At 41.9% G+C, this 12,767-nt stretch overlaps 1 protein-coding gene across 2 annotated transcripts in view; it reads right to left on the bottom strand.

The window, feature by feature from the left end:
• The window catches only part of LOC121924090 (CMT1A duplicated region transcript 4 protein homolog), a 45,177-nt gene that overhangs the window by 30,889 nt on the left and 1,521 nt on the right, over window positions 1-12,767 (bottom strand). Inside the window, exon 2 of one of the 2 annotated variants that reach the window (XM_042455193.1) lies at window positions 12,553-12,643. In XM_042455193.1, the coding sequence (XP_042311127.1) occupies window positions 12,553-12,595 (43 nt within the window). In that variant the 5' untranslated portion in view covers window positions 12,596-12,643. Of the gene's footprint in view, window positions 1-12,552; window positions 12,735-12,767 lie in introns of those variants that run through there. The other variant, XM_042455192.1, reaches the window with a different exon arrangement.

Raw genomic sequence — 12,767 nt, 5'->3', positions numbered from 1 at the left:
CAAATAATAATAATAATAATAATAATAATAATAATAATAATAATAATAATAATCCAGGAGCAAAAGGAAGTGAAAGTAGAACAAGAAGCCTGATTTCCCTACATGCCCCAGCGTAGCCCCGCAACCCAATTCCCCCTGGAAATCCTCCCCCTCCTCCTCCTTCCTTCAGACCCTCTCCTTCCTCGGGGATGCCCACTGACCCTTTTCCCCAGCTCCTTCATCCTCCTCCTCCTCCTGCTCCATTTTAGGATCCCCTCCATGGCTCCCTTCCTCCCACGGCCCCTTTCTCCTCCTCCTCCTCCTCCTCCTCCTCCTTCATCACTTTCTCCACCCCCCACCTCTCTCTGACAGCCCTCTGCAGCTCAAAAGTCACCCCTGATTTCCCTGTCACCTTTTGCATCCAGATTCCCTTTTTTTCCTGCTCTTTCCTCCTCCTCCTCCTCCTCCTCCCCCTCCCTTCTGATGATGGGAGGGAATGCTCTGACCTCTGCCCGCCCCTGACCCTAATCCCTCCCCAATTTGCCCTGATCATGATCGAGGGCAAGTTCAAATTTCACGCAACCCTAGTCTTTTGGGAAAAGACGGTTTTTAGCCCAAATCTGGATACCTCTGGATACCTCGGCATTTCCTTGTGCAAGCCCCAACATGAATTGTGACGGATTTGAATCCAATATGAACTTCACATGCAAGAATCGCTTTCAAATCCTTTTTTTTTTTTTTCTGTAGTCTGAATGGCCCCTTCCTCTCTCATTCACTTACTTAAGACAACTCAGAAATATCTCTGAGGGAAATTTTGGCTTTGTGATCACACTAGATCAATGGGAATTTACCTGGAAAAAAAAGGTTAAAATATACCTGTAGCCAAAGTATTAAAGAAAGTTTCTATAAAATCTTCTTCCAATGGTATCTGATCCCGGTGAGAATTAGTAAAATGTTCAATAATGGTAACAATCTATGTTGGAAGTGTGAAAAAGTCCAGGGTTCACTATATCACATGTGGTGGACGTGTGAAAAGGCAATACAATTTTGGAAGATGATATATTTCGAAATCAAAAAAAATTGTGGCTATTAAGCTTAAATTCTCTCCTGATGTTTTTTTACTCAATATAATTGATTTTGAGTTGGGAAGAAAATGCGGCAAAATAATTTTTTATATGTTATCAGCTGTAAGAATGATATATGCTCGGAACTGGAAATCCAGAAAAACCCCCTCAAAGAAGAATGGATCTACAAACTCTTGGATAAGCTCTCAAGAGATCTTAGAAATGAAAAACCTGCTGCTCATTTCTGAGATAAGGATTGTCCTGTAGCATAAGAAATCACAACACTATTTCAAGATGGCCATCAGCTCAAGATGCATTAAAGAAGATTACAAAAATCCCTAGAGAATAAGGCTACCACTGCCTGCTAATCATGACAGTCAAGCGTTAACTCAGCACCAGTTAGCTTCTGAATACCAGATGTTGGGAAATGTGACTTATTATTATTATTATATTTTCTTATATCCCACCTTTCTCCCAGTATAGGGACTCAAGGCAGCGAACAAGTATAAACATATGCAATTTCCTTCTATTTCCACCTGGGAGGGAGTTGTGTGTTTTTTAATACACACACACACACATTTGTTTTGCAATCTAAAAATAATATAAGCCCAAAGCCTGGATACTTTATTTCCAAAGAAGAACTACCCCACATACCCCTTCCATGCAACTGTTTAAACATAAGATTTGATTATTATAGTTCAAGTAAGTTTTGAGCTGACTGGCGTGAGCTTCTCAGTTTCCTACAGTATAAGGGGATTTTATGCATTATTTACATCTATTTTCTGACTTGCACCTCCAAGTTGCTCAAGGCAGGACACATGGATCTCCTGTCCACAAAAGCCTTTTCAGGTTAACTGAGCTAAAAGAAAGCAACTGCCTCAGGCAAGATCACCTGGTGGGTTTCATGGTTCTGAGGGGAGGAGAAGCCATATTTCTCAGAACCTACATTTAATAGTCAGACATTAAAGCATCTCTTGTCTTATGCTCTGACTAAAGAAAAGACTTGGATATTGATCAGAAATTTTCTGCTTTCTATCTTCTACCAAAGCCACAAATGTCAACTGCCACCTTGTTCTGGAGATCTATTCATTTCCCAGACAGAAATATTCAAGACCAAAAAGAAGTTCTGGAGATCCTCCAAAGTCTTTTGGCAAGAGGACTGTGTGCAGTAGATAGGGTTTAGAGAAGTTACATTGCTGGACTAAAACTCCAAACATGTCCTGTAGAAAAGAATTTGATACCTTGATCGTGTTCTGAATTCCACAGGGCTTACTCCCAGGTAAATAACTGTAGGACTGCAACCTCACTAAATGACTAACATTCTGAAACATATATTCAGTCACAATATACACACTTCCCCAATTGCAATGTGGATTAAGAAATCTGGAAGGCTTTAATTCCTACTAGACATGGAGCACAATGTTCAAAGTAAACATAGAAATCCCTCAATCATCATCTAGGAATGTTGAACTAGTGTGGCTTTTACTCCACACATTTGTTGAAAGGACAGAGGCAGTGTAGAAAAGTTATTTTTTTGGACTACAGCATCTCTGAAGATACCAGCCACAGATGCTGGCGAAACATCAGGAATAAATTCTTCTAGAACATGGCCACATAGCCCGAAAAACCCACGAAAAACTATAATAATAATAATAATAATAATAATAATAATAATAATAATACTTTTATTTATATGCCTCCTTTCCTCCAGATCAAGGCGGTTTACATATCAAATTATAACATATTACAATAAAATAGAATACAATATATCAAAATTTCATACAGATTAAAAACCTTAAAAACAATATATCAACAGTCATACTATCAGTTTTGGTTAGGCACACTGGTCTTATCAGGGTGTAATATCTCTATAGAGAGTTGGAAGGATATGCTAACTGAAAAAGATGGGTTTTCAGTGCCTTTTTAAAGGCTTCCAATGTAGGGCTGAGTCTAATCCCTTCTGGGAGTGCATTCCAGTAAGTTGGAGCTATTGCTGTGTAGGCTCTCTGGTGGGTTGTTCACAATCTCACTCTGGGGTATTCGAGTAAGTATTTCCCCGTTGTTCTGAGAGTGCAGGGCGGATTATGTAGGGAGAGACGCTCCTTCAAGTAACTCGGGCCTGAGTCATATAGGTAATGACCAACACCAACACTTATAGGTAATGACCAACACTTTGTATTGCATCCGGAAGCTAATTGTCTCTTGTATTTCTTTAAGAGTGATCCAAGGTTTTTCATAATCTAAGCAATCAAAAGCTTTGCTACAGTCTATAAAGCACAGGCTGATTTTCTTTTAACATTCTTTGGTGCACTCCATGGATGGTAGGCTATCAGAAAGAAATAGTTATCACACAAAGGCCTAAATCCTGTTGGAAGTTCTAGCTAAAGTAGACCCATTGCATGAACAGGATTGATATTAACACTCCATTGAACAGTACATTTAAAAGGTCTACTTTAGTTAGGACTATCAATACTAAACCCAACATTGCATAGATAAAAACCTGGACATATATGTCCAAGCAACACCAGAGTGGAGTCAAATTGGCAAATATATTAAAGAGGGGAAAAACACAAACTATGAGAGGCTGCAGCAGTTTGCCTTTGCCTGAGGCTACTGGGAAGGGCAAGATTCTGCCCACTCCTCTCTCTGCAGCTGTGTTAATTACATACAAACTACCTATATAGTTTCAGGAGAAAGAAACTGGGACATTTTTAAAAGCAACTGAAGAAGTGGGATGACAGATGATTAAACAGGGCTGTTCCTCCCAAATCTGGATAACTAGAAGGTATGCAGTAGTGTAATATCATGGCTCCGTCAGATGGGATCTTGGGAACTGTATTTTAAAGGGGTACATAAAATTAACTGGGTATGTTCATCTTGGTGAAGAGAAAACAAAGAGGTGACATGATTGCATTCCTTAAAAACCTCAAGTGCTGTCACAGAGAAGAGGGGACAGGTTTGTTCTCTGCTACCTTAGAGGGTAGGACCGGTTTTAATGGGTTGAAGTTACAGGAAAGTAGATTTCAATTGAACATTAAAATGAGCTTTTTGATAATAAAAGTGGTTTGACAATAGAACCAATTGCCTAGAGAAGTGGTGGAATCTCCTTCTCTGGTTGTCTTCAGAAAGAGGCTGAAATGCTACCTGATAGTGATGCTTTAGCTGCATTAAGCAGGGGGTTGGACTGGGTGGCTCAAGAGGTCCCTTCCAACCATATGATTCCATGACTACGATTATTTGCAGGAAAGTGCTGTATCAGTGCCTTTGTATAAATGCCAGTACTATAATTCTTTAAGTGGAGAGACTTCAATTACAGAAGTTTTAGAATTTTTTAAAAAGAGCTTTGCTGAGCCACTCAAGCTCTGCCATCCAGACTCTTGCTGTGTGTGTAGTATCCTGGTCAATGCAGACTAAGGGGGAATCGCTTGACATATGCAACCTCTCCAGGAAGGCTTGGAGCCAGATGCCGCAAGGCCCTTCAGAGTGAGAAAGAAACTGATGTCAGAGCTGGCAACATATGCACAGAGCTTATCCACTGAATTGCAACTCAGGCCAACATCTGCTTTTGATGTCTTTCTGGGCAGAACTCCAGGCTTTTAGCAATATACAACAGCTTGATGGATCAACCTCAGCCCAGGATGTCACATATTCATCTTCTGAAGCTTTCAGTGGCAACAGTTCTGACCAACTCTACCAGACCCCCCCCCCCCCCCTCCTGCAAGCAGCAACCATCCTGCCTAGCCCTGCCTTTTCTCTTGAGGTAGCCTCCCACAACAAGTTTCATAAAATGAGGCCACTCTTTAGTAAAAACTAATGATTTTCCTGGCTTTGAAGAACATCCCCTCCCTGAGGCAGAGACAACACTTCCGCAGCCCACAGCTGCTACCACACCCAAGAGTCATCCAAGAGTCTCAGAAGGTGTTATGGGAACCCCACCCACCTGGGTGGCAACCAGCACATCTGCTGCCTGTGAACAGAATGGCCTGGACTTTAGGCTCTTCTTCTTCTGCAGTAGCTGCAGCAACATCCCAAACACTCAGGCTGGTGCTAGAAGGTTGGAAGGGAAGGGGCTTCAACTTTCATAGCTATCCACTCTTGAGCTTAAAAGAAGCCACTTGCTTCATCCTGCAAGAAGCAGAGTCACCCAGAACTTTTATATAGGTAGAAACTCCCATCCCACATGGTAGATTTCCTCCAAGACAATTCCTTCTTTTTAAGAAACAGAAGAGGCAGGGTTTGAATCATAGAATCATACAGGTCTGCAAGGACCATTTAGTCCAGGGGTAGGCAACCTGTGGCCCGCGGGCCGGATGCGGCCCGGCAAGGCCTTGGGACCGGCCTCAGCCCGGTCCTGCCGCCGATTGCCACCGGGGCCTTTGGCCTCTCGCGCGCAGGGGCAAGGGGGGCAATTGTCTATAGAAGCCTCAGAAACATGCATTTATATTAACATTTTTTAAAAAAATCAGCAAATTTTTTTGCGTGTCCTCCACTTTTTTAAAAAAAAGTGTCCACCATTTGAAAATGTTGTCCTACATTTGTCCCAGTTTATTTATTTATTTAAATTTTTAAAAAATTATTTAATTATTTATTTTTTGGCTTCGGCCCCCCAGTTGTCTGAGAAACAGCAACCCGGCCCCCGGCTCAAAAAGGTTGCCTACCCCTGATTTAGTCCAACCCCCTGCCATTCAACACTCTACAACTAGAGCACTAAAGAGTGGCCCTATTTAAGGACCTCCAAAGAAGGAGAGTTCTCCACCTTCCAAAGCAGTCTATTCCATTGTAGAAAAGCTCTTACAGTTAAGAGGTTCTTTCTAATGTTTAAGAGGAATCTTTCTTGTACTTTGAATTCACTGCCTCATGTTATGTCTCATACCTTGCTCCCTGTGTCTTGGGAGAAGAGTTTGGCATCCCTTTTTGGCTCAAAGGTAATTGCAACAGATTGCCAGCTCCAGCTTCAGCTAAAAAGTACACGCACCTCTGGAGCCTACTTCCTTGATTTGGATTGTATGTCAAGGCAGCTGTCAGAGAGCAGCCAGAGTAGAGAGATCAAACTGAAGATCTAATGGGCAATAATGCGTTGGAACAAAGTAGAGCCAGGACGATCCTGTTGCTAGGCTAAGGACCCAGACCAAAACAGGGAGATTTTATAGGCTTTCCTGCCCAGGAGGATCCACTGGCCAGCCTAGGCAGATAAGATCTGAGAACAGTTCACCACCACCAGGAAAATGTTCTGAACTAGAAATCTGGTAACTCATCACATGAGACAACTGCATACAGGTTTCCACTTCTAGCTCTGGCATCTCTCCTGATGCTCCCCAACCCTATTCACCCAGAACAGAAGATGGAGGGAATAGGCCATACTATTTAATGCAGAGAACAACATCTTTACTGAAGACTACATGAAGCAGGATAACTAGTCTCATTTGCAATACACAATTACAGCACAATGGAGGAACTACTAACAACTACTAATCTCTGTCCACCCTGAACTTTCAACTCTCTGCCACACCACTTTCACTTTCAAATGTGCATGGTTCCTCCAGTCCTATTCCTTTTACAGATGTGCAAATTGATTGCACAAGCACACATTAGCACAACAGTAGCATCAGCACAGTGCACTGACACTCAGTAGAATGGCAATTGCCCCCATGAGCCTTGGAAAAAGAAGGAGAGGTGTCTCCTGGGAAGTGTGAAGACAATTCTGCTGGTATTGGCTGGTTGGGGGTGCCACTTACACAGACATCTCATCCTCCCCATGGATCTGGAAGCCCCAACAGTAAGTTGGGTTTTCCTGTAAGTAAGGACACAATCTATGATTCCACTTTAACAACTGTGGCTGCATCCTATGAGCTCCCAGGGATGATCGTTCAGTGAGGCAGGGCTCTCTAAGAATTCTAAGTACCTCCACTAAACATCAAATTCCAGGATTCCAGAGGATGGAATTACAGTAGTTCAAGTCAACTCATAGTGTTTTAATTGGGTTGTGTGAAAGAGACTTTGGTCACACAAAAAGCATTTGTAACCTTGGCAACTCACCAAAGCCCAGGTGAAGGCTTTGGAACCAGCAAAAGGTTTAGGGCAGCTTGTAAGGAATAGCAGGTCAAGGAGAGTTTAACTTAAAAGGTGGTTTGTGAGAAGGGACAAGGTGGCAGAAGTAACCTGTTCATCAGTGCTCTTAAGGAAGGCTGCTCTCCCAGAAAAGGCTGAGAAAAGTAGTGGATGAAAGTCATACTTTCTGAAGGTGCCATGGCTTGTTGAGAGATTTTGGTCCCAGCCTTCTTGGGTCAACCAACCAATTCAGAGATTTGAGAACTGTTGGCTATGAAACTGTTACACAAGGACACATGGAGCCTAGAAAAGGAAAGACTAATTCCCCCCTTCCACAAAAACTGGACAAGGGACTGAGATCTAGCTCCATTGCTCCTCCCACTCATAACTACTACTATTACTTCCTCCTCCTCTTCTTCTTCTTCTTTTAAAGAACACCATTGTAACTTAGGGGCTCTATAGATCATCTCTTTCCTGGCTGGATCGGGGCCATGGCAACCTTATGCCATGGCCCCAATCTGGCCTGTGGAGGGCACAAAAAGGAGCCACAAAAAGAGGCTCCTTTTTGTGTCCTCCAAAGGGTGCCATAGCCATGGTGGTGCAGCTGCATGGTGCCCTTTTGGTACTGTGTCATGTGGATGCAGCGCCGGAGGTACACAATGATGCTGCGCAGCGTTTGGAGTGGGGCGTGACAACATGGTGCCCTAGGGTGGAGTCAGAGTGTGCATCATCAAGACATTGTGCCCCAACTCCACCCATAGGCTGGCCTTTCGGGCCGGTCAGTATAGGGTCCCAGTTTAACTGTTCTTTATAATTAAATGACTACATATCACCACTCCTGAATGTTTTGTATTTCCATTGGTTTTCACATCTCCAAATCCAAACCCAAACCTCCTTGGTTGTATATATGCCTGCCCCTACAAAGGTTTCACTCCATGCATTTGATGAAATGGACTGTGTCCACAGAAGCTTGCGACAGAAATTTCTTCATTCCATTCTGTCTCAAAGATGCTACTGAATTCTGTATTTTCCTTGTCATGTTGCCTGAAAACAGCCAACATGGTTGCTGCCCTCTCTGGTTCATTTGCCTTTTAAAATGCAGAGAAACACATCAAAAAACACAAATCTTTCTCTACTTTGCTGGGTGACAAACAAACAAGAGATAGGAAAGTACCTGTGTTTGAACAACAAGCTAAACAAGCCACAAAGCAAAGCTCTATGATTTGTTCAGCTGCTCCCACTGCAGGTGAAAGGTTCCTGGCCAACATACACCATTATGCTGCCTGGTTCCTGTGCTTCCCTGGCTTATTCTGTCATGACCCCAAGGCCTCACTCACTGTATTTTCCCAAGGTTAAAGAGTATTCAGCAATGGGGAATGCACAACGTCTCAAGGATTTTGTTCCAATGCCCAGTGAATGTTAATATGAGATGAAAAATTATTTCCTCCTTTCTATTTCTGAGTCCAGATGGAAACTTATCCTGTGTTTTATGGCTGGAGACCACCTCGGAGAGTTTATTTCCAGCTACTCACCTCTTTTAAGTAATAATTGGTTCTGTGAACCAAATACCTGGATTTAATTATTCAAGCCTTGAGCTACATTGGTTAGTCTATCAATTACATAATATGCCACATGGCATTATTTAAGTTCTCGGATTATGTGGCAAAGATACTTGGACAAACCAGAATATCTTTATGCTGAATGTCTGGAGGGCAGGGATGGGGAGAGAAGGGGGCAATTGGATTTACTCTGCTTATTCTAAGATTCACAGATACTGAATACCCTATGCAGAGCTAGATTGATGTGTGAAAAGTTCCTTGGCATCACTGACCTGCTGCCCCACCCCCATGAGTTTACAGGGTGGAGGGCACAGCAAGCCATAGAGAAGATGGGCCTAGAGCCAAACATTCTGGATACAGTGTTCAGCTGATTATTTTGTGAATTTTCTCCTTGTGCTCTTATAACATTATGATTCTACTTTATCTGATATGGTTCCAGTGGAGAGAGGGTCCTTTGAGTCTTCAGCCAGGGAGTGCCTCTGCTACCTCTGACCAAACTATAAATCCTAAGATTCCACAGGATGCAGGCATGGCAGTTCAACTAGAACAACAGTGCTATAATTGCACAGTGTGAAAGGATGCCTTGAGGACCACGGCTCTATGGTCACACTAATAATTACAAATCTTTTAGTAATTGTTATTAAAATATGAGTAAATTTTATTTTTAAATGAATTTACTGATTTAATCCACTTGCCAAGGCCCTTCAGTTACTGCTTATATCTGGGTCAGTACTGGGGATACATTTTTGATATATGATTGCTTTAGTATCAGTCTTACACTGTTCTTTAGTCTTTAGTATGTTCTTATGTTGGTCAGGTTTGTTGGCATGTACTATATTTGTTAAATCTGCAGTGGCCATTGACTTGAGGTACTTAAGATTTGGTATGATTTGACTCCATATAGATGCTCTTGAGCTGGAGCTGGTGATGAAAAGGAGACAGGTCCTTGGGTCCCACCATTTACCCATAAGCAGAACTTGGAAAAGCTCCTTTGTCAGACTTCCCAGAATTCCCTGGATTCTGCAAGTTACTGTCCCCAAAATTAATTTTTCCAAATCTAGTGGAGTGCTGAAGTTTAATCAAACACACACATTCAAGTTTGCATATCCTCCAAATGTCATGGTTTGGCAGTGGCAGTCCCAATTAATCCTCTGTTGTCCCCAATATTGCCAACAAGCCTCAAAGATATTCTCTGGAATGTTTTACCAAAATCCAAAATCCCCAGAATTCTCCAATATTTATTATTATTAGTCAGTCAAAATCCTTGGAAAAAAATTAATTAAATTCCCCGGATTCCGGGGAATTCCCTGGAATTGGCAATACTGGTTGTCCCAGTTTTCCAGCTGCTTTTAAACTCTCCCTGGGGCCCCATTCTCACTAGCCCATTTGCTCTGGACAGAACTGGGTAGATCTAGTTGCCCCCATACCGAATCAGCCCAGTTACAAGTGCCCACTACCCTTTATATTGATTTGGGGCAATTTGCCCCTCTGAAGTTCACATTTGCAGTACTGCTTAAAAATGGAGCCTCCTTTGTTGTCAAATTCACTTCCGCTTTCGTCAAAGGTGAAATATCCTACAGCCATTGGCCAACCGAATGAGTGCTTCGCCCCTCCTTTTAAAAAATGTGCACATATTCTGTCAACTTGTCAAATTTAAAAAACCTCCAGGTGTGTGTGTGTGTGTGTGTGTGTGTGTGTGTGTGTTGTGTTGTGTTCTGTATTTGGGTCATTACAGATTATGGCAACCCTAAAATGATCCCATCCTGGGGTTTTCTTGGCAAGATGGTTCCGAGGAGATTTGCCATTGCCTTTCCCCTGAGGCTGAAAGAGTGTGGCTCCCCCAAATTCATGGGTTTCCACAGCCTTCCCTCTGAATGCCAGCCTCTAGCTTCCCCTTCACTTCCAGCCCAGCATTTCCTCCTCTTTGGAACCTCTTCCCTTCCCTTCCCTTCCAGCCCAAAGCATTCACATAATCTGTCATAATAATAATAATAATAATAATAATAATAATAATAATAACAACAACAACAACAACAAATGTCGCTTGCAGGGGAGGCCACTTGAATGCCATCTCTGCATCTGCTTTCCCTCTGATTGCCACCCCAGAATGCTACCTCTCCTTACATACACACATGTAGCACAAGTGTTCACACATTGTATCAATTTGCCAAATTGAAAGGGAAACATTTGTAACATTTGCATTGTAGCATTCGCATACTACACACACAAAATATATTTTTTAAAAATGCCACTTGCAAAGTGATCTGCCATGCCGACAGCAAGCAAACGAAAGGGAAATGTAACACAAACAGACACATTCTATCAATATGTATCAACCTGGAGAACAAGCATTCGCATAATCTGTCACAATAATAATAATAATAATAATAATAATAATAATAATACCTCACCTCAGAATGCCATCTCTGCATCCTCTTTCTTTGCTTTCCCTCCGATTGCCACCCCAGAATGCCATTACATATACATATGTAGCAAAAGCATTCACACATTGTATCAATTTGACAAATTTAAAAGGGGATACAAGCAAGCATTCACATATTCTGTCACACACACACAAAAACAATTTTTAAAAAATGCCACTTGCAAAGCGACGGGTGCGAGAGGGGAGGCATATTCTGCCCTCTGCCCTCCCTCTGACCTAAATCCCTCCCCTGAACTTGACCCGATCATGACCGGGGCCAAGTTCACATTTGCCGGCAGCAGGGAAGAAATGGGTTTTCCAAAAAGATAAGGGAAATAATCCACTTTCGGAAAAAACGCTCTATGGGGGTTTTGCCCTGGTTCTGGTGTGTAAAACCCTAATTCTAATGTGTTTAAACTGGTGCCAATGGGAACTTCTGACTTTTAATCCAGTTTACAATTCGGTACAAAAGGTAGTCTGAATGGGTCTTCTCCTCCACTTCCGCTTTTGTCCTCAGCATACTTCAACTGCTGCAAATTGAATGGAAAGTATGAAAGTAGTGAAGGGGGAGAGTAGATGAGGTGTTGAAGCCTTGCCCTGGTAAGCAGTCTCAGGAAAAAACAGCTTCTCACTTTCTGCTAGCTTGTGTATTTTTCCTCATTAATAACTTTTGTCATCTTGCCTTCACTCTGATTTTGTTGAGCCACATGTGTCCCAGTTTTCATCTGTGAAACTCTGAATGGTATAAGTTTGGCCTTCATTACATCTGTGGATATTCATGCCAGAACATTCCAGATTGTACAACATGGGAAGACACAAATATAAATATATAGTGGTTTTTTTTAAAAAAAAAAGTACTTCAAGTTGCAGTAGCCTTGAATCTCTCAACTGCTATTTTGATTAAGCTCTGATTCTGTGTGGAAGAGAAAGGAGAAGAAGAGCATATTTTTAAGCAGATGAACATTCTGGCCAATCTCTGTTCTGGCAAATGAACATACTGGTCAAAGTGACACAAAACCTGCAGGAAGATGTCTTTTGGCTTAGAATATATTAGGAACAAAAACTCCCCAGTCTCTTTCTGGCTGTGTCTCTGTTCTTCAATTATTGAAGGCTTCACAATAATCATTGTGAATCTATGCCTTAGCATCTATAATTGTGCTAATGTCTATGAAATCCTTTTGGTATAAAAGAAATGTGGCTCCTATACAATCCAAAGTATCCATCCCTTCACCCATTTTTATTAAGTGATACATCAAATGTATTTAAATGTGTAAAGGTGTTGCTCTGCAAATTCAATGTGTGGCATTGTGCAAAGGACATTTTCCCCTGTGTGGAAGAAAAGTAAAAATAAATTCCAGAACAGTAGTTCCACTTTTCAATAAATTCAAGTGTAGGTTGTTTCCACAGGAATTAGGGAGTGGAGGATGTATAAAGATTACACACATTACAGAAAAAAAACCTGGGATAACATTCACCCTACCTTTTAGTGGATTCTTAGATGAGAATGCCATGGTTGTTTTCATCTGGGTCAACTGGTTGAAGATGTTTCTCTGAGAAGGGTGGAGGATATCCTTTAAGAAAATCATTTTTCTGTCTTAATAATGGATAGGTTGGTACATAGGAAACATGATACATTGCTATCTTTCATTCCAGAGGCTAAGTGCAGTTTGGTAAAAAGAGTCACATGTTCCTGCC

The sequence above is a fragment of the Sceloporus undulatus genome, chromosome 2, assembly GCF_019175285.1.
Source record: "Sceloporus undulatus isolate JIND9_A2432 ecotype Alabama chromosome 2, SceUnd_v1.1, whole genome shotgun sequence".
Taxonomy (NCBI): domain Eukaryota; kingdom Metazoa; phylum Chordata; class Lepidosauria; order Squamata; family Phrynosomatidae; genus Sceloporus; species Sceloporus undulatus.
The sequence above is the reverse complement of the archived record's forward strand: the minus strand, read 5'-3'. Positions and strand labels throughout refer to the sequence as shown.